Raw genomic sequence first — 23519 nt, forward strand, 5'->3', positions numbered from 1 at the left:
TCATCAAGGCTGAATATAAAAAAAGCCTAGCATTAATTGTTTTCAGAAGTACACTTGGAACAATCTTGTTGTTGACATTTATTCCTCTATGACCCTGCAATCATTTAAACATAAACTCAGTTATATTTATACACTGTAAATAATATTTAAGGATTATTAAATTGTATCTGTATTTTTGTTATGTGTACGGTCACTAGGTATATCAACCATGAGTTGATCTGAGCCTACATGGTTAAATAAATGTGATTAGAATTCTTGAAAAGACTTTTTGTGGCGCATTTTTTTGGAGTGGGTACATTAAGCAAGATAGATCAAGACTGTAAAATGCAGAATTAACAAGCCTCCTTTTTTTTTAAAGTCAAGTACAATGATTCTTGCTCTATCTACATATTTTTTCTCTCGGCAGAGCATTGCGTTGACCCTGAAAAATAAACCCGCTCTCCTAATACTGTACATCCATGTACTTACCTAATGTGGTTTTCCAGAAATTCTGGTATTCCAAATATGTTTTTAATGGCAAAACAATTAGGACCTTTTAGACATCATAAGAAAAGTGAGATTTTGGAAGAGTTTCTCGTCTGGTGGAGAGTCGACTGTTAGTAAAAGAAGCAAATCAAGAAATTTTATGAAATCATTTTTTTTTCTTTTCAGGGGTTCTGTGGCCAATATTTTAGTGACTTCTTGTCGTGATAATATCTGTCGTATATGGTGTGAAACATTATTACCTGATCTCAACCTATTTGAAGAAAACTCGCAGCGTCAAACCGGAAATATGTTTGAAATCGGACGTCATCGTTCTAACTTCAAGAAACCAACTTTTAACATTAGTTTAAAACATAGGTTTGGATAAATTATTATTATGTATATAATAATAATAATGTTTTTCATTGTTTAAGTAATGAGCTTTTTGGCATCCTTTTCTTACCATACCTCATTTGCAATATTATTATTTTCATACCAGAGAAAATTTCTATAGGTAAAAGTGGTAAAAAGTAATAGGTAAATAGGTAAAAAGTACATTATCTTGAGGCATGCTTTACATTAACAATCATCAGTCATAAACTAGAACCTTTCAATTAGTCATTAATTTTCTGAATTTCTCAACTTAATACATAGTGTTCAAGATTGAACCCACTTAAGTTTGATAATAATTAACATGACTATTGTAATACAACCACCTCCATATTTGAATAGTTTTCATGCAGATATGATGCATGTATACACCAGCCCAGTGGAATATCCATCCTCCACACTATGTTCATACAGTATAGATATTAATATTTACTCAGACAGTTGTTTCGATCCCATTAAATCTTGTCAATACAGCATAGGTTTCAAATTAATTGGCTCAATATATAGCCTAAGCCAGTCTGATTATTTTGTATACATATTTTCTTTTATGTAGAATTTCTGAATTGCAACTGCAATCGCCAATACTTACAAATTTTCAAGACATTTAAAGTGTGGTTTTGAGTGTTGGTTACCCAACCCACTTACTACAATTGTTTCCTTGTTTATATAATAGTGTACTGTGGTCCTCAGCTAATCATAACACACATCCCTCTTATACCAAACCTACTTTTCATGTTCAAAAGTAACTGTTTAGAACTAAATGATGGTTTCAAAATTAAACACAATAACAAAAACAATATAAACAATATGGCTTTGTTTTTGTAGATATTCAGGTACCGATTCCAGAGTCCAGCGTCCCAACACTGTCAGATCTCAAGAATTTTTCTCATGATTAAAAACAACTCAACTCCCAACGACTAGAGCATCTTGTGTATATGTTTATTTGTGGAAACAATTTGTATTGATCTTGTTAATACACATATTGAATAATGACAATATTTATTTTCAATTTGTTCGATATAGAAAAAGAAAAAAATCAAATGAACAGTTACATACAAATAGTGGACCGTTGCCAAGTCACGATAAGGGGCATGAGATGCACCACTTTCTACAAGACAACATACAGACAAATGGTCATAGTATTCTACCTGTGCATTTTCATATAGCATCTACCATCAATCCAAATACAGGTAAAATCTTTCTTTTAATAATGATTTCTGAAATGTATGCACCATCTATATCTATTTTGTTGCAGCATTTACACTTTACTCCTGAGAAATTCCTCCTTTCTCAAACCTGAAATAAAGTTTGAAATAGGCTACAAGTTATTGCAGTATCTATACCTGGAAGTTGTTATTATCTTTCTAATCGGATTTGCTGACAACCGACATTTCTTTGTTTTTTACGAAGACAAATGAATTCTCTTGTATCTTGTTATACACCTCTCTCTACCAAATAAAGAAAAAAAATGTCTGTTAGGTTGAAAAAGTTAAATTATAATAGATGAATGATTGAATACAGTACTATTATAATATAAACACATGAAATTTAACTAATAAACAATTTTCATTTTGTTCAAAATAGATATTCCATTATTACCGGCCCTGAGTTCAATGTCTGGTAGTAAAACGCCCAATTTTGTTGTCAACTGGCTAAACAACAAAGAATTACAACTTACCCTAGTTGCCGAGACCATTTTACAAGAAAAGCAAAGCACAAACCCAGGCTTACAGGAAAGGGTATTCAAAGAGCAGTCCAGTGAGGAGTCATCATCGGCTGATGAAGGTAGATTAATAAATGCTATGAAACTGTGCAATTAAATATGTATTGTCACCCAACAACATGAAAAATGAAGATTAACTTTAAATAGGATTATTTTCACTTATAAAATAACAAAAATAAGGGACTTTTCGATCCAATTTTTGGTCAAAGTGGATTTAACTATTATGTGACATTAAAATGGCATATTCAACACAAAAATGTTAGGAATTATTTTTCAGAGGGACAATACATCTTTAAGTGTAGTTTTGTTTCTAGCATTCTATCGAAATGAAAACACTTTTTTTTACACAAGGTTTTTTGTAGTGCTTTTCTGTAACCCTAGGCTTTGTGGGGTGACAAGATTGTTGTTTATTCTGTAGAAATAAGAAGTTAGTGAATATCTAAAAGACAGTCTGATTAATATTCTTTTTTTAGAAGAGATACCAACACCACCTGTAGATGAAGATGAATTAAATTCTAAAGGTAATTGGACCAATCATATTTATTGTACATACTTCAATAATACTTTTCTTTAATAGTAAAACCCTCTGGGGCATCTCTATTAAGGAGAGACTGCTTTTCTTTTTTATTTTCCAACACGAACCTAGGGACAATATATTTTAAGCTCTGTTCTGAAGGTTCCCCCATAATAGTAGTTCTAATGTGTTTCCATATTTAGTCTCTTATCAACCGATTACAAAGCAAGAAGCTATTTTAATTTTTGTAATGCGGACACACATCTAAAAAGGACATACATAATACTCAGGCAAATGGAACCATACTGTTAAAACAACAGCATCACATAATTTCTTTTTAAAATTGTAGCAACCGAATACTATAACATTGATTAGAACTGTTTTACATTAGTACTAGACATTTGAATTACTATCCCCTGAGGGTGAATGTTGTATAATGTTCACATGTAATATTCATGGTATGTAGTATTAGTAAGTGATTAGAGAAAATATGGGCTGTGATGTAAACAGTCTACTTGAGCTGCTACTTGTAAGAATCTGATATAAATAATGTTTAGCCAGTTCAAATATGATTGATTTTAAGATTTTTACGTCAATGGTTATCTTGTTCAACTCTTGAATTTAAAATTGATTTTATTATATACATCAAAAATCTAAAATATTCTTTCAAAATAGAAAATTTAGTTATTTAATTTACCCAAAGTTAGTCCAGTCAAATGATCAAGCTATTAAGGTGGGGACACCACAAACCATAAGCCATACAGTCCTCTTTAAACAAGTCTTCTTGAATAACAAATGGAAGTCAAGATCTTACTTGTGAACCCAGAAGAGTAGGGGGTTCCCTGGTGTACTGGTCTGCCTCTGGTTATTTAGTCACAAAGGAACTTTTAAGGTTAACGTTGTCTGTTTTGCAATCTATTCCACTGTGTTTTAAAACAGTTGTAATTGTATCCATTTCATTGGGAAGAAACTGTTTAATATCATACATTATTACTGTTACACTGTTCATTTTGGATAGACATCACATATGCTAATCGATTCCATGACTCTCTTTCAGTGGTGTCCGATGGTCTTTAACTAACTTTGTGACGTATTTGCTTTTTGAGTTCCTTGTTTATGACTTATTCAATAATGATTCTATACATTTATGTACTTGTGTAATCATGAATATTAAATTATGATTCTATACTTTTTGTTCTTTTAGACAATGCAGACTCAACAGCTTCTCCATTGCCACACATATCAATAGAAAGACCAAGCACACTGGTGCCAGGAGGAGGCCAAATGAAACACGTGCCATCGGTAGCAATATTCCAATCGCCAATACCAGTATCAAATTCATTGGAAGACCTTCAAAAAAGATTAGATTGCTTAATGAGAGACTGGTACAAAGCATCGGACATGCTCTTTGCTATCCATCCTGTTGATGGATCATTTCTACTGTGGCTGGTTGACTTCCTCGATGAAACCTCTCCAGGTACACACCGGCAAGCGCAAGTTAGTTTCTCGTGCAGGATACCACTCGCATTTCCAGTCGGTGATGCAACAACTTTGTGTAGCAATATTGTAATGTATAGGTCGAATCTTGTCGTTGATCCAAGAGCCAATAAAAGAACTGTTGAGACACCTGGCATGACTCCAAGTTATAGCTTTTCACAGCGACTTGGTCAACTTCCACCTGGTGTTAACATTTATGCATTTACACCTAAGGTTAGCATGCTGTCAAAGCATATAAATGGTACCTTAAACCAATGGGAAATTAGCTTTGCAGAAACTTCCAAGTTTCAGACTGTGCTTAGTGTGTCTCACAAATCGCGCTGTTGTGGACATCGTTTCCGTTTAAATGATTTACAGTGTCATCCAATACTACCACTCTTATTAACAACGTCGCATCATAATCTACCACAAGTTGAAGTGGACCCTGAGATTATGCAAGGTCACACAAGGCGTGGGTCAATGACTGCTCGAAGAACATCAATTATGAGAAGATCAAGCTCAATAAGCTTATTTGGAAAGAGCATACTCTCGGAGTCTGAACACACAAGATTGTCTGCTCTTTACAACTCAACACTTGAGGGCGCAAGTCGCGATAACTTTGATAGCGACGAAGTAGTTGTACCTGATGCTCTTATGGAGAAGCTTAACAGTGAGATGAACTGGCCTGACATGAGTGCTCCGACTGGATTGTGCAGTGAGCTGATTCTTTGGAGAGTCTTCCCTGTTGGACCTCTATCAAAGTCTGGTGGTGTAATGGAGTTGGCACGCATCAACTCTCCTTTCTTGAATGCTTTCTCTCATATAGCTTGGCTTCCGTGTCTTCTGCCAAGCTCCTGTCTTGGTCTTTCATCTAACTCCCCTAGTGCTTGTTTTGTTGCATCAGATGGGTACACGCTACGTGTCTTTCAGTCTGTCATAGATGCTAGAACATTATTGGCTGAGGTTTCTCCAAACAGTGATCAATTTGAGGTAATCAATTTCAGCCTAAAATAATTTTATCTTTACTGTATCTTCTTAACAATTCTAGGCCCTTCTGAAGACAGTATTGTTTAATTGCATTTTCATGAATAATTGATAAATTGTTTATAGCGCCCTCTAATTTAAGTTTTTAATTTTCCCCAGTAGTTTTTTTAATAGAAAAAACACAAACAAATCAGTAATTTCATTCTTTGATACATTGTGTGCTAAATTATTTGTGTGTTTTCTATGCAGGGTTACTTAAGCAGCAGTTCACCACTGAGCACGGTGTTAAATCCTGACCTGGCAAAGAATGCTGATGGTTTAAATGTGATTAGTCTTCAATCAACATCAAGACCTGGTTGTATCATTGAACTTAGCAAGCTTAACAATGCAAAACAGGTATATTGCCAATACCTCACTTTTATGTTTACACGCTCTTTTCTTATCAGAGTTAACTTTAGTTATATCAGAGGTTTAGCTTGAATCGTCTTCCGGTGTGATGATAATAGTCATGTTGAGCAAGTGAGTGGCCAAGCGGTTAAGACAGTGACACCGTAATACCTTGCCATATTAACATCGGCAAGGGTTCAAGCCTCACTTGCTCCATGGTTCTGGTGGTAGAACAAGTCTTCTTGGATAAGGACTATTAAACGTATGTCCAGTGTACCTAGTACATCTTTCGAGACGAGTAGGGGGGTCCCCGGTGTACTAGTATACACACAGCCACTTGTAATAACTCATTAAGAGGGCCCCTTGATTGTCAGCATACGCTGTTTAGGGTCACCCTCTATAAATAAGGTGAAAATAAAATATAATAGGCCTTCTTCTGAAAAAGTAAACCAGAAGAAATAAATAAAAAAGACCCTCTTGCCTATGCTTTTATAAGTTTATTATTCAACAATGAGATCTTCATTTATAGGATAGCTAATGTTATGTCAATCAGTGTAAAATGAGATCATTGATTGTCTGGCCTTTGATTTCCATAGAATTGGCAAAATGTGCAATTAATGCATGCATTCCAACATCAGTTTATATGTGGCAATCTGCATGATACATCACCCAGTTACAATCTACCACAACCAAACATGTTTGAGGAGCAGTTTTTTCTTGTGGTCATGGAAAGGAAGATGTCAGGAATCTCTGTCATCCACATGTGGTACATTCACCTTGGCACTGAAGTCAAGAAACATACAGGTAGTATAATGTCAACATGTATCAAACTCTATAACTTCCAATAGTATCCCACTACTCTATTATTTATTAACCTCCTCTCTATTAACCTCCTCTCTATTATTAACCTCCTCTCTATTATTAACCTCCTCTCTATTAACCTCCTCTCTTATTAACCTCCTCTATTATTAACCTCCTCTATTATTAACCTCCTCTATTATTAACCTCCTCTCTTATTAACCTCCTCTCTTATTAACCTCCTCTATTATTAACCTCCTCTCTATTTGTAACCCATCCTAATACCCTTTTCACATCTGCATAATTTGTTACAACTTGTAACTAGGTTTGATCTCTAAATTTATTAAACGTTTTCATACACACATACTTAACCCTGAGATAGATGTAGATGCACGCTGTTTGATTACTTTATGATTTAGGGCAGTACACCTGTGCGCAGCGGAACATTCGGAACACAAACAGGCCTCTCATCGGTGAAATCTTGGGAGATTTTCCACAAAAAAAGAGTATAAATCTACAATAATACAATGTACAACAGGCCTATTTGTCTAGTATAAAGATTTTTTTTTTATGTTTGATGTTGTTAGTTTATATTAGATTCTATAAATCTGAGGTTTGGATTTGTTACTATTTTCAAGTGCCTCCTGCTCTAATAGTAACCCACTATAAAAACACAATCACAGAAAAGTCATTGTAGGTTAATATGAAAAGCTTTACAGTTTTACATATGTAGATGCATTTTATTTTTTGTAAAATATTAGAACATGAGTTAATCTGTATTATGATTAGTTTCTAGAATAATAATCGTGAGTTTCAATTAAATTTGTAGACCATTTATTGACCTAAAAGGTGAACATTTTCTTATCATTGCAAAGATTAAAGGACTTTAAACAGTTAATACTGTCTTCAACCTTCGATGAAAGTAGGCTATCTATGCCCTATGGCTTATAAAACAATACAGCAATATACTGTTGACTTACAATATCTTAGATTTTTAGTGAAATAATAATGAATACATTTGTATCTATATAGATAAATAATAAAAACTTTATTTGAAAACGAAAACTTGATCGCTTAATATAATTATAAATGAAAACTTGTTTAGCGCTGGTGTCCCCCATCCATGTGGAGCTCATTTAGTGTTAAATGCAGTTTATTAATATGTTGCCTTCCTGTCATTTCATACATCATATTTTTCCAAATATAGCCTCAAGGCTATCGGTAATATCACAATAATAATTCTAATCTTACTTTCTGTGGGAATATTATATGATGTTGGGCCTGGCATTAAGTGCATTGACTTAAGAATGAATGTTGTCCCATTAAATTAAATATATTGAATGGTTCATGCTTCAGTGGGAATTTCATAAAAAATGTTTATATTCACAAATTAATTTATCATTTGGCAAATATATGAACCCTAGAAAATGGTGCCTACAACTTGTGTCTTCAGTCCCTGTTAGTAGTGCCTATGAGTAGTGCCAGTGAGTAGTGCCTGTAGCGAAATCCTACAACCCCCTCCCCCCCCCCCAAAAAATAATAACAATAATTATAATAATAATTTGTCTTTGTCAATAATATAAAAATAATTTAAACAAACGAAGAATCTGTAAATAAAGTAGCATTAGAACTGATTCCAACCATTTATTCAAATTAGTTTACAGCTTTAATATTGAAAAAAAAACTATTTTTGATAAATCAATCAGTTTTCAATGATTCTATATTATATTTTGTAGTTAATCGAGGGAATACATTTGAAGATGATGATGACGATGACATTCCTGTTCTTGACTCCTCTTCTGACTCATCAAGAGGAAACAGTCCAACAAATTTCAAAAGCATCCCCCAAAATCCACAGAGCTCCACTAGAATGAAGATCTTCTCACATAAAGTTTGTAGTCAGAGACTAGAACTACCAGCTGGTGTTGAGGTCGTCAGTGCAGCACCTGCTGCCGGTCATCTTAGTTCTTCCTCAATTTACCCCTCCTGTTGTGCTCCCTACCTTTTTTCCACTGCTTGCTCTGATGGTAAAGTACGATTTTGGAAGTGTGACGTACAGGAAGATGGAGACCCAGATCAAAGATTTTATGAAGATTCAGATTTTGGACAGAAAACAGAAGCTCACAAGGAAAGTAGTAATCCATTTGTTACTGCATATTACTCATGGATGGAATGGGTGTTGGAAACAGAGGAAAAGACTGATAGCTCTGTTATTATCCAAGGCAAACCTTTAGCAGTTAGTTCTGCATACAATGGTCGCTTTGCTTGTGCTTATGAAGTCCAGAATTCTGACAAGAAGCTAGCTGTTGTGATTTATGAATCTGAATCAAGTGGAGGTTCTGAGTGGTTGAAAGAGGACTCCCTCTATTTAAGTGAGGTTTCAACACCAGAGCCAAAACTTAACACTGATGCTTTAACAGAGGAGAATAACAGCTACAAAACCATGAAAAGAAGTTCAAAAGTAAGCGATTTTGTTGAACTTGACAATGATTTTGGTTTGTGTGGGCCTAGTTTGAGGCCTCGTAGACCTCAAACTAGGTCCAAACAGACAAAGGCTACCCCAATACAGCTTGCCTGGGTTTCAAAAGAAGATGGTTCTCACATGCTAACAGTTGGTGTTGGTGGGAAAATGTTGATCTATGCAAAATCATTTGGTGGTGTTCAAGAGGATGAAGATGTAAGACGTTTTAGAAGTTTCTCTGGAGATCCAAGTCATCCTGGAGTGAAGCCAAACATTAGTCCTTCTCTTTTGCACAAAGGTATTGTAAAACCTACTTGGCAATTATTCAGAACCGTCAAGCTGTCAACAGTGGATGGATTACCACCACTTTCTAAGATGCTGGCCTGGGTCAGAGCTGGAATCTTAGTCGTTGGCTTAGAAAATGAAATGCATGTTTATTCTCAATGGAAAACTGAGGATAAACATAAGGCTATTGAGGGCAATAAAGTTGGTACACTATCAAAGAATGCAACCAGTTCTTATGGAATGAATTTGTCAGTTGATATTCAAACACTTCCGATGAGTAAGACGGACAGAGAAAAATCTTATGCAGACATGACGGAGCTTGCCAATGAAGAATCAAAATTGAATATGGACTTGGACAATGATAAAGAAACGGTTGAAATGGATTGCGGTTTATTTGAGACAGCATACAATGCATCACCAGTTCTCCCTCAGTATCATCCAAAACAGTTAATGGAGTTGTTAAACTGTGGGAAAATCAGGAGAGTAAAAGCCATCCTTGCTCATCTTGTTAGGTGCATTGCTGGTGAGAATGAACTAAGAAAAGCTCTCATGCAGGGTGATGATGGAGAGTCTGAGAAACAGTCAAGCAAGTTGATGCGGCAGGTTTCTCTTGCAACAAGTCCAACAGAACCAGTTACTCTAGAAGAAGAAAAGATGAAGCTGGACTACATAGAAATCAATGCTATCCCACCTTTACCGTTGTACGCTCTGATTGCAGTAGACTCTACAGATTCATCACAAACCTCTAAAAACAAACCAGAATCTGCTAGCGAGAGAGTTTCAAAATCTGAAGAATCAACTGATTACTCTGACCTCTTTTCAACACCAACACTTGATGAATACGATCATTCAGGTTGGGAAGAGACTCATCAGCGAGACAGAGCAAACTCTATTTCTGCTAAGTTGCGTGATCCATCACACTTTGAGATTGCACAGGCTAGGCTCCTGACAAACCACCTTACACATACCCGTCTTCCACGCTTGACCAGTTTAGATCAAATGCACCTTTTAGCGCTTGCTGATACAGTAGCCTCTGTGAAGACTGAGATGACTGTTGGAAGTACTGCTAGTGCAGGTTTGTGGACTTTACTTATTGTTTGGTCTTACACCACAGAGCAATCAATGTCAGTCCAAAGGTATGTTCACACTGAAAAAGAAGAATACTCTGGTCTATGTTAGTACATTTTTTATCACACATATTGTACGGAAACCAGAATAAGTTAGTGCGAAGCTCCCACTTCTGTGCTGTGCCATTGGCCCATGATTTCCTCTAAGGCTATATGCCAAACATTTCATAAATTAATCAATGATTAATTGCTCTTGAGAATTAATTTTGTTACGGTTTCTACTAGAAAAATAAGTGAGCTTATTACGCCTATGATTTATGCTTCCACCATTTTGATTGCTAGGCCATCCACCCACTCTTGAATTGAATGCAATGATGTACTTTAATATTGTTTCATATTTATTACAGCAATTGGCAAGGAAGGGGCTGGCTATGCTAGCAAGGGAAATACAGATTCTACTCATGCTGGTAAACATTATTTGTTTTTGTTTTGTTTTTCAAAAAGTGTACAATAGTGTTGATGAAATACTAGTTTAATGAATTGAAATGTGTTTATTGTTTTTAGGTGAAACTCTTGATGAATGCGGAGTTCGTTTCCTGTTAGCCATGCGCTTTCACACCTGCCTATTGAAGTCCTTACCACTAAGACAACAGGTAAATAAACTTAATGAACTTAGCGAACAATGGGAAATTACTACTACTAATGAGGTGTCTGTCTCTTAAAAGGTCAGCTCTTATTATTGCATGGAAAAAATAATGTTCTCAATTGCTCCTTCATGGTTAACAAAGCTATAGTATTGTCTTTTTTGTTTTCAAATAATTTTCCTCTTGACTTTCAACTAAATGGCACTTTAAAGAAAAGATTGAAGATCATAAGCCATGTATTTTATGCAAAACAGATCCTTGTTTTGTAAGCTCTGTTCACACTTGAACGCATTTTGGTCCAACACTGCTCCGCAATCAATGCATGTTAATGTGATGGACCAACATCAAGCAAGTGTCCTAAAACGTGAAATACATTTTTTTTTTGTAGTTCAACCTGAAATGCCAAGGCCTAGCAACGTGCCACTATGCATGGGCTTTTCATTCAGAGGCTGAAGAAGAATTGTTAGACCTCATTCCGAGTATGCAAAAAGGCGAGCCTAAGTGGGATGAACTGAAAGCCATGGGTGTAGCATGGTGGGTCAGAAGTACTGTAACATTACGTCGTACTATGGAAAAGGTACAAATATTCCTACACAATTAATATGTATTACTTTGTAGTGTGATGTAAATATCTTGTTTACAGTTCCTGTATAAAGCTCTGTCTACACTATAATAAAAATGTGATGTGCCCATACATGGTCATCACGATGATGTCATATCACTACCATATTTGGGCATTCGACCTACAAATGCTACCACTGTATTCTCATTGAAATACATAAGATCTAATTGCATAAACATCAAGGTTTTTGTAATATGTAATACTGTTATTGCCCATAGGAAAAGAAAGTAATAAATACAAGTTATAAGCTACTACAATAGCTCATTGTATCATGAAGAATACATAACAAGTTTTCTCATAATGTTTCATACGAGACTGTTACATGAATTAACTGCCCAAAATCATGTAGCTATTTTTTTTTATGTGTAAAAAGTAAAATTTAAAAATATTTAAAAATATTTTTTGGAAATAAGATGAAAGTTTAAATCAATATTCAAGTTTTTTAAATGAATTGTGAATAACTATAAACCTTTTATAAATTTCATTTTTTTTATATTTCTTCTTTGTACTCCCAGAAGGTGCAGTATACAGAGAAAAAAAATTCATTTGATATTATTTTCTTTTTTTTCCCATTTTTTCGCAGGTTGCAAAATCCCAGTTTCAGACCAACAAGGATCCATTAGATGCTGCCTTGTTCTACTTGGCTATGAAAAAGAAAACGGTAGTTTGGGGGTTGTACAGGTAATAATGTACTGTCTGATCAGATGATTGTTGACATTATAATATGCTCTGGACTTAAATATGGTTATGATTGTACTTTTATGAATTTATATAGCTTTAGTTTTTATATTATATTTCATTATACTCTATGTTTATCTGAGTATGATATTTATATTATTTAGTGTAACAGTAATTTTTCCCGGTGACCTTGGCCTTAAAAGTCTGTTTGAAAACTTATCCACACATTTTTACCTTTACTTATTATTTTCATTAATTATAAATTTATTCATATTATTTGGTTTATTGGTAGAGAAACAATAAAACAAACTTGTTATTCTTCCACCTGTACAAAATAATGCCAACTTTCATGTTATGGTTCAAATTTGATATTCATCTTGTAAATTCACAAGGCCTTAGACCAATTATGGAAATTAATAGGACTAACCTGTTCAATAAATAGTACTAACCTGTTCAATAAATAGTACTAACCTGTTGAATAAATAGTACTAACCTGTTGAATAAATAGTACTAACCTGTTGAATAAATAGTACTTAACCTTTTCAATAAATAGTACTAACCTGTTCAATAAATAGTACTAACCTGTTCAATAAATAGTACTAACCTGTTCAATAAATAGTACTAACCTGTTGAATAAATAGTACTAACCTGTTGAATAAATAGTACTAACCTGTTCAATAAATAGTACTAACCTGTTGAATAAATAGTACTAACCTGTTCATTAAATTGCACTAACCTGTTTAATTAATAGTACTCCTGTTTAATCTCTTTCAGGTCAGTCAAAGATTCACGAATGACTGATTTCTTTGCTCATAATTTTAATGAAGATAGATGGCGCAAAGCTGCCTTGAAGAATGCCTACGCTCTTCTAGGAAAGCAGAGATTTAATCATGCAGCTGCATTTTTCCTTCTTGCTGGTTCTTTAAAGGACGCTATCGAAGTTTGTTGCAATAATTTAGGAGATATTCAATTGGCAATCGTCATTACGCGTTTGTATGAAGATGAAATGCAAGTTTCAGCAAGCTACAAGAAGTTGCTATTTGAAAGTGTTTTTGGTTGTGACATTGAAGGAAATCGCATAGCCAATAAAACTGTTTGCCCTGATCCATTCTTGCGTAGCATTTCTTATTGGGTTAACAAAGAATATACATTAGCTCTTGAAACATTGTTATGCGATCCAAAAACTACAGAATCTAATGAACCAGCTATAAAAGGTGATCATTATGATTCTCCACATGGCAATCCAGATGTTTTTAACTTTTATAACTATCTGCGAACACATCCGCTTTTAATCAGGCGCCACCTTGCAGGACAAGATCGGCCAGCAGCTGGTGCTTCTGTCTTGATCACAGGATTTGGCAAAGGTGGAGGTCAAATTGCTAACCAGGGTGATCAAGTCATCGAGGATGAGATCACTCCGGAGGAACGCAGGTTGTTTTTTGCAACCGCACATGCCCATTCAGAAGCAGGTTGCCCACTGCTTGCCCTTGAAGTACTTACCAAATTACCAAAGGTCAAAGCCAAACAAGAGGTCATTGCTAAGGAAACAGAATCACTTGTAGATTCAGGAAATGAATCAATCAGTAAGGAAATGATCACTAGCGGTATTTTTAGTGGATTTTCAGAAAGCGAACTTAAACGTGATGGATCAAAAGATAGTGCAATTGAATTTGACTGGAGCCAACCAGTGTCAAATGCTCCTGATAAAGGAGGAGGATCCAGTATGGACTTTGATTGGGGTGCACCTTCAACTACTGACCATGAAGAAGAGCTTGACCTCAAATGGGATGATGATGATGAAGAAGATAATGAGGATGAAGAAGAGGTGTCAAAATCTACAGAACCAAATTTAAAGAATGAAACCAAAGATGATGATGCACAAAGTGATGGCAGCACTCTTAGTGGTAGTCCATCAATTGATATCTTAGCGCAGCAACTCAAGTTCAAGTCTTGTCTTAAGATCATGATGGAAGAATTACGAACACTTGCTACAGGTTTTGAAGTTGAAGGTGGCCAGCTAAGATATCAACTCTACCAATGGCTTGAGAGAGAGGTAGAAATACTAAGATTATTATGCAATTACACTGGAGATGGACTAATGATTGTAGATGAAGACACAAATATTTTAAGTGATAATGAAGATGAACCAATGGATCGTTCACAAGCCCTACATGAATTCATTAAAGCGGAGTTAGTTGATTTTGAAGCAAGGTTAAAAAGAGCCGAGAGACGTAAATCCTGGCTTAAGAAAAACCACCATTTGCTTCGGACTTTATTTAGCTATGCTACACATTATGGTTTAAATGGTGGAGGATTGACGTCCGTCTGTATGGAACTGGTGCTTTTAATGCAAGAGGTACAACAGGAACGAAGAACACAGCAACAGCTGACTCTACGTATCCCTCTCCCAACAACTCTACCCTTATTGTCTGCAAGTATTGCCAACTGCAAGACTGTAGTTGCAGATCCAATTATGTTCCTCCGTTCTCTCACCCATGATGTACTGCAGACGATTCTCGAGTTCACAGCGCCACCGCGACAAAACAAGAACACGAATAAGGTTAAAACACTCCATAGACTTTGTGTGGCATTGGCTGCCTGCTTTTATGAAAGTCTTTGTGACAGTGAGACTTTCAGTCCCGCTGTCAGTCAAACTAAATCTAATGGAATGGATGTTTATGATGGTCGCAATTTAAACTTTGTCTTCCGTTCTGGACATCTTGTTTGTGTCAGTAAAAGACGACGTATAAGCGAAGAAACTGCAAAAATTGTTTCTCCACCTTCAAAATGGCCAGGTAATAATATACAAAAGTTTTGTACATTAAAGGGACACGAACATTTAGTGTTAAAACATTGCCTCGTAATACCGATTTCTGTTGAATAGGGGTGCACTACAGGTGGTGGTCTATTGTAACTTTTAAAGATGTATTGTCCCCCAAAAATTAAAAAAGAACTTCCAATATTAAGTTCCTTTTCTGGTAACATATGTATTTAAAATCACTTTTAAAATTATCTTTTAATTTTGTTTTTACAGGAGTTGCCCAATTACAGACACTCCTTGCTCAAGAGAAAGATGAAGATATTCCAAAAGCTTATATTCAACTGTGTGAGGGCCTCCTTGCCATCTATATAAGTCTTTTAGTCCATGCCCTATCAACAAATAACTGTAATGAACTGTATCGCTTGATGGCGCATAATATCGATCAAAATATGTGGGCAGCCGTTTTTGGAGGTGGAGCCAGGATACCAAAACATCAACAGCCTAAGTCAATGACAAATGCACCAAGCCCTAACACAGGTAGATTCAATGGTTGCCTTCTTGTATGTGCCTTCTTTTAGGTATTAGGAAATACCTATTTTATGTTTTATGTTATGTATACTGTTTTGCTTCTTTATTGTAGGTAACAATGCAGATAAACGTCGTAACAGCTTATATATGCGAGTGCTTGGTAAAGCAAGTAGAGGGCGTGTACCAGTCACCAAATCGGAAGAAAAGTCATCGTATCGTGAGAAATTTGTTCCTCCGGAAAGCAGTGTTATTGACTTCCTAATGGTCAAGGTAAGTCTCATAATCTACAATGTTCTCTCTGTCAATAAACCTTATTTCTTTTTATTTATTTGCAGAAATATCTCTCTTTCCAATCTCCTTTATCTTCTCCCATCCTAACACCCTTTGCCTTAACATCTATTTAAGCAATTTTGTTTAATTTCATTATTTATTGATTTCCTTTTTGGAACAGTGAACTTAATTAAAATAGTAGCTTTTGACCGAACCACAAAATAAGAAAGACATAATATTTACTACTATCATACTATATGAATAGGGTATTATACAATTAACAATAAATATACCATCTGCATGTGTTATCAAATGAAGATGATAATTGTTGAAATGTTTTTGTTTTTGCAACTTATAAAAACAATTAGACCCAATCCATTCAAAATGTGTAAAAATGACCTCTATATTTTGTAAATATTTTCAATTTTGAATTTCGTACTCATCAAAATGAATTCAAAGGATATACTTATTAGATCATAACAAGTATTGTTGAGTAATGTGTAAAAGGATATGAGTTTTAAAGTGCATTATTACAGCAAAATATTTGTTTAGTGAATGAGTGCAAACATAGCTTCGTCAATAAGAACTGTACTCTTTTAATTAGTAATGTTGAGACAACGGACGTCATTACAATTAGGCCAAGGACTGTTATCATTTCTGAAGAATAAAAGAATGTAAATTAGTATGGTTGTAATACAATGGAGAATAACATTCAATGACATACTAATTATCTATAATTACTGAATACATTTTTTCATTCAACATAATTCAAACTTCAATTTATGCTGTTGATTTCACAGATTTTCTGTTGATTTTTTGACAGACATGAAGGAGAAATATAGAAACATGGTTCTTACAACCATTGGCAATATGACTGAGCCTTATGGTACTTTCCTTTTGGACAAATTGCATATGAATGAATTAAATTCAAGTTTAACATGTAGAACATAATAAATATTGGTTAGGCTAAACAAATATTTTCTTATTCTTCCTTAGCCATATGTAAAATCCATCGAGGAGGGTATAGGTTACGATTCAGCTGAGAGCGAGGCCTCTGATGATGAAGATTACTATGACGATTCAGCTACCAAAGCATCATCAACCTTTGACCTGGGTCAAAAAGAACATAGTGATTTTAATTCATACAGTTGGTGTTTGATGCGCTTTGTTATAGTTCAGCTGGCACTCGACAAAATGGAGAAGTTTCTACCCGTTGGTGGAATTGAACTTGCTGGTATGTTTACAATATTATTATTTTATTTTGGCACAGTGCCAAGAGCTATCACATTTGTCGCTGGTAACAATCCTTTTATGAGATACACACACAAGATCCTCTAAAGTTTTTGAGACTGGAGTATTTTTTTTTTTTCGGGGGAAAAATCCTGGCAAGAACTCTGGATCGATAGTATCTTAGCCACCAACTCCACTAAATTAGATTGTACATTCCGACCATTTGATAAGCTTTACCTAATTCACATTTTACCTAAAATATCAAAGACTAATACAGTACTATTATTAAGAGACACCTTCAGGACCCAACAAAGTTTCACCTTAAATATGGTATTCCCTGAACAGTGGTTAGGCATAGTGTTAACACTTATTTTTCCCCTCATTCATTTAATGCGAAAGTGTACATAATTAATAGGGATGTATCAGTGAATAAAGATGTCCCAGGGGAGAGGTTCTATTGAAATTCATATTACAAGTTATTTCCTATTTGTATGCATATTTTATCTTTGAAACCCAAAATATATATTATCTAAATTGTCTTTCATTATTTGAACATTGGATAGAGTTACTTTTAAAATATACAACTCTGGTATTACTGGGCAAACATTAAGCTCTATCTACACTATCAAACTAGACAAAAAAAGAGAGATGTGCCAAAATACTGTATGGTAGTGATATGCCCAATTATGGTAGTGATATGACATCATCATGTCTATATATGGGCACATCACATTTTTTTGTCACATAAAGTTTGATAGTGTAGACAGAGCTTAAGAAATAATTTAATGAAAATTAGTTTACATTTTGTAAAAATGGATTTGCATTGCTTTTTTAGAGTTACCAGTATCATCTCCACTGCTTCACTCTATCCTAAAGCTACTTGAGCAGTGGATTCAGGCGTTGGAATACAAGCTGGACCTGTTCTCTGCTCCTCCGGATGACTACATACCAGACTGTATGGGAATTGGCATTGGCAGTTCATCTGGACCTGCGATTCTGAAATACAAAGCTATGTTAGAACCAGACAATACACCATTTTTGTAAGCTGAATATTTTTAGTTATCCGCTTGGTATACCAAGCGGATAACTCCTTGTTATTGTATGAGATCAATATTTTTTTTCTGTATTATTAGTTATCCGCTTGGTATACCAAGCGGATAACTCCTTGTTATTGTATGAGATCAATATTTTTTTTCTGTATTATTCTTCTTTCCTTCCTTCCTTTTTGTGAGTCGTGTTCCTCTAAAATGTGTAAACATAACATTTCATATCTTTGACAACATATGGGCATTTACGTGAAGTTGTGCACCTCCTATTTTTGAATGACGTCATAGTTGCGCAACGTGACTTACGCGCAATTTTATGAATTTCAATGATTGATCATAGATTAAAAACCAAAAGTCATTTAGTATTGACACTTTGACAAAATTTAAGTCATATCAGGGGCAAACTTTCTACGGATTAAAAATGGCATGTTTCACAAGAAGTTACGCGCGCACGCGCATTTAAAATTTCAAAATGCGCAAAATTAATTTCTGATCAACTTTTTACGCGTTTCTTGTCATTTTGAGCATGTCAAAAATTCCCACGGGCGCGCAATTTTTTACCCGCGCGGTGCGCACGTAGCGTTAAAAACATATTTTTTTCTCTTGAATTATATTTTTCAAGCCTTTCCTAGTAATTTTGAAAACAATTTAGACCTTTTCCAGTTTAAATAATGCCATACGAACACGTTGAATTAGACAATTCGTGCGCGTTTTTTATGAAAAAGCTTAAAAAATCGTCAAAATTATGTCTTTTTTTAAACAGTCATAGTTTCTAAAGTAAACCGTTAACCGTTTATTTTTATTACAAAATCTAGAAGTTGATGAGTTGTAGATATCGGATCATGCATCAATAAGGCTAAAAAAACCTTGTGACGTCATCGTATGGCCACACGAATGTAAAATATAGGATTTTTGTCTCTTTCGTTATTGCTCATCACATTCAATGGAGCGCATCACGCTTATCTGTATTCCTTTTTCACCTACATTTATATATTGTGTAGGTCAATCAACTTTCTTTTGCATGAGATAAAAATATTTTAATTTTTATGACGTCATCATGCCTAAAAATTTTAATTACGTGGGTCATTAATTTCATCTTTACAGTAAATTTTAATCTGTAATAGCTCGTAAGAATAAAATGTGATAATCACGATTAAAACGTTTTCTGGAAGCTATTGGATTGTAGATACGAATTCATGTAAACATTTTGCCAATCGGATGTTGTGACGTCATCATATGGCCAGTTGAATAAAAAAAGTCGTATTTTCATATTTTGCGTAATAGTTCATCACATTTAAAAGGGTGCGCATCTATATTTTACGTATTCAAATTTCTTCTACACGTTAATATGTTGTTCCTGAGATAATTTCCTTCTGAAATTGCTATCTAAGTGTTTCATTTTGATACCGTCGCCATGTTAAAAATTGGAATAAATGGCGGGTCCCGTAATTTCACCTATTCTACACTGTATGTAATATGTATACAGCTTATACTGTTTGCATGTATATACTATATGACACAAAATTGACAGAATTCAGCACTAACAGCATATCATATTCTTCAGTTCTTGTCATAATGCCATAATCTTTATCTGTGTGCAATATTCCAACGTATGACGTGCATGTGGCGTTTGTCGTGGTGCGGATAACTAACTCGTCAAAGTGACGAGTTTCATGTCTAGTTCTTCTTTCCTTCCTTCCTTTTTGTGAGTCGTGTTCCTCTAAAATGTGTAAACATAACATTTCATAACTTTGACAACATATGGGCATTTACGTGAAGTTGTGCACCTCCTATTTTTGAATGGCGTCATAGTTGCGCAACGTGACTTACGCGCAATTTTATGAATTTCAATGATTGATCATAGATTAAAAACCAAAAGTCATTTAGTATTGACACTTTGACAAAATTTAAGTCATATCAGGGGCAAACTTTCTACGGATTAAAAATGGCATTTTTCACAAGAAGTTACGCGCGCACGCGCATTTAAAATTTCAAAATGCGCAAAATTAATTTCTAATCAACTTTTTACGCGTTTCTTGTCATTTTGAGCATGTCAAAAATTCCCACGGGCGCGCAATTTTTTACGCGCGCGGTGCGCACGTAGCGTTAAAAACATATTTTTTTCTCTTGAATTATATTTTTCAAGCCTTTCCTAGTAATTTTGAAAACAATTTAGACCTTTTCCAGTTTAAATAACGCCATACGAACACGTTGAATTAGACAATTCGTGCGCGTTTTTTATGAAAAAGCTTAAAAAATCGTCAAAATTATGTCTTTTTTTAAACAGTCATAGTTTCTAAAGTAAACCGTTAACCGTTTATTTTTATTACAAAATCTAGAAGTTGATGAGTTGTAGATATCGGATCATGCATCAATAAGGCTAAAAAAACATTGTGACGTCATCGTATGGCCACACGAATGTAAAATATAGGATTTTTGTCTCTTTCGTTATTGCTCATCACATTCAATGGAGCGCATCACGCTTATCTGTATTCCTTTTTCTCCTACATTTATATATTGTGTAGGTCAATCAACTTTCTTTAGCATGAGATAAAAATATTTTAATTTTTATGACGTCATCATGCCTAAAAATTTTAATTACGTGGGTCATTAATTTCATCTTTACAGTAAATTTTAATCTGTAATAGCTCGTAAGAATAAAATGTGATAATCACGATCAAAACGTTTTCTGGAAGCTATTGGATTGTAGATACGAATTCATGTAAACATTTTGCCAATCGGATGTTGTGACGTCATCATATGGCCAGTTGAATAAAAAAAATCGTATTTTCATATTTTGCGTAATAGTTCATCACATTTAAAAGGGTGCGCATCTATATTTTACGTATTCAAATTTCTTCTACACGTTAATATGTTGTTCCTGAGATAATTTCCTTCTGAAATTGCTATCTAAGTGTTTCATTTTGATACCGTCGCCATGTTAAAAATTGGAATAAATGGCGGGTCCCGTAATTTCACCTATTCTACACTGTATGTAATATGTATACAGCTTATACTGTTTGCATGTATATACTATATGCCACAAAATTGACAGAATTCAGCACTAACAGCATATCATATTCTTCAGTTCTTGTCATAATGCCATAATCTTTATCTGTGTGCAATATTCCAACGTATGACGTGCATGTGGCGTTTGTCGTGGTGCGGATAACTAACTCGTCAAAGTGACGAGTTTCATGTCTAGTTATTATATTTTTTTGTTTCATACGCATCCGGCAGCAAATAACTCGCCAATTACAGGATGGATAACTATTTTAGAATTTATTGTGCTTATAAACTAAGTCTAATTTGAGTAGGGAGTAGAGTTGAAAGAGTCGAGAGTTACAACCCTGGAATGAACCTTGGGATTGGAAGGCAAACATGTTAACCACCGAGCTAATTTTGTTTATTTAGAGTTTCACATGGCAAACAAACAATAAGTACAAAAACATAAAAGTACCAATGAACTTACTTAGTCTGGGACATACCCAAACTTATATGACTAGGTTCCTCCGTAACTTCGTATCAGCCAGTTCATCTCTCTGCATACCAGAATCCGTCTCTAGTACATCAATGTATGTGAATGCTGGTCTTCCTTATTTTGCAAGCCCATGTTTTGGCTGCCACAGCAGAACATCTACAATGATATCTTCTTTATTTATTATTTTGTACCAATGAAAAGAGAGGTTAATATATAACTTTTTTCTTACTTTTTAGCATTCCACTACGATTCTGCTTCTTTCTTTTTTTTCCTTTTTTTTTTAAAGCATGAGATCTATCTATTTCTGCAAAATTTAAAAATTTAATATGAGTGGGTAAATTTTGTACATAAAGTTTATATTTCTATTGACATTTAGGTGTGAAAAGCGGGAAGCATTGCCAGCCAAACGTCTTTGGAACTTTCTTGTTCGTCAAGAGCAAACACAAGAGACCTTTATCAAGTATATATTTAAGAAGAAACAACCCTCAGAACAGGTAGGTGAATCAAGGCTTTTAAAGAAGCAGTTTTGTATTTGTAAATAGACTTGTCAATTTAGACTGCCATATTATTCATAGATAAAAAGATAAAGGCAGTGCAATGTCATTAAAGAAAAACAAGACAAACACTTCCTTTTCTGCTCTGTATGTGTTTTTTTCTGTGGTTATTTGTATATTTTGTCAGTAATAGCTGTCCATATACTGTAGAGAATATAATTTTGACTCTACTGTTCATAATGTAATGTATATGATGTGTTATTTGACTATACCTGATTTGCTACTTAAATTTATGAAATTCTAATTGCTTTATTATGGCATTTTTCCACAAGATCATATTTTGTTGATTTATTATTCAGTAGCGAAACATATGTGTGTAGATATTATTTACAATATTTAATTTTTTTTTAAATAAAAATGTTAAAACATAAAATGTGTGTTAATTTTGAAGTGTGCACCTATCCAATTGTCCTCTTTCTTCTTTCTACTCTTTACAATACTATGAAATATTTTCCTTTTACAAAGGTGGATTCAACTCTGGGGACATACCATCAAGAATCTGGAAATCGTGAACAACGTGTGAAAGTACGCGTCATTCACAAAGAACCAGAGAAAATATCGGCTTTCTGTTTCAACCAGGTACAGTACACATCTTGTTTTAACTGTGGTATTGTTTTGTTATTCATTCATTTTCTTTTATGTTTAATAGTACATCCATATAACAAAATATACAAAACAAAGGAAAAAAATTCGAAACTTAACCAGACAATGTGACTACTATAGCTTTTTTCATCATAGAAAGTAGTTTAGTTTAACATAATGTCAATAACCTTAAAAGATGTATTATTTGTTTAACATGCTAAAAATAGGGTGGGTAGAAGGTGCTTGGATTACGGCAATGAAAGTCCTATTTCGTACTGTAATAATACAGCATTATGTAGTGCTACATCGTTACTATATTATAGTGTGTATATACATTAGTGTTTAGTACAATAGTAGTGTAGTATATAGTTTTAGTGCATATATAGCTACTATACTACTACAACAGTATATACGAGTGCTAATACAATGTGTAGAGATATTTAATTGCATGCTAAGGTAGAGTATAGTGCGCAATAATATAAAGCTCTGTCTACACTATCAAACAAGTTTGACGAAAAAAAGTGTGATGTGCCCAAATATGGTAGTGATATGCCCAAATATGGTAGTGATATGACA

At 34.4% G+C, this 23519-nt stretch overlaps 1 protein-coding gene across 7 annotated transcripts in view; it reads left to right on the plus strand.

Moving 5' to 3' along the window:
* LOC144854184 (dmX-like protein 1) overlaps positions 1-23519 on the plus strand; it is a 64022-nt gene that overhangs the window by 18624 nt on the left and 21879 nt on the right. For all 7 annotated transcript variants that reach the window (XR_013614529.1, XR_013614528.1, XM_078712082.1 and 4 more), the window contains exons 8-26: positions 652-840; positions 1876-2042; positions 2437-2637; positions 3049-3096; positions 4294-5555; positions 5799-5945; positions 6533-6740; positions 8471-10555; positions 10955-11014; positions 11112-11200; positions 11580-11768; positions 12397-12494; positions 13266-15286; positions 15526-15789; positions 15893-16050; positions 17047-17284; positions 18116-18320; positions 22184-22301; positions 22827-22940. Coding sequence is in view for 5 of the 7 variants with exons in the window: in XM_078712082.1 (XP_078568208.1) it covers positions 652-840; positions 1876-2042; positions 2437-2637; positions 3049-3096; positions 4294-5555; positions 5799-5945; positions 6533-6740; positions 8471-10555; positions 10955-11014; positions 11112-11200; positions 11580-11768; positions 12397-12494; positions 13266-15286; positions 15526-15789; positions 15893-16050; positions 17047-17284; positions 18116-18320; positions 22184-22301; positions 22827-22940 (7861 nt within the window). In the remaining 2 variants the exon portion in view is untranslated. The remainder of the gene's footprint in view (positions 1-651; positions 841-1875; positions 2043-2436; positions 2638-3048; positions 3097-4293; positions 5556-5798; positions 5946-6532; positions 6741-8470; positions 10556-10954; positions 11015-11111; positions 11201-11579; positions 11769-12396; positions 12495-13265; positions 15287-15525; positions 15790-15892; positions 16051-17046; positions 17285-18115; positions 18321-22183; positions 22302-22826; positions 22941-23519) is intronic.

The sequence above is a fragment of the Antedon bifida genome, chromosome 10 (assembly GCF_963402885.1).
Source record: "Antedon bifida chromosome 10, ecAntBifi1.1, whole genome shotgun sequence".
Taxonomy (NCBI): Eukaryota; Metazoa; Echinodermata; class Crinoidea; order Comatulida; family Antedonidae; genus Antedon; species Antedon bifida.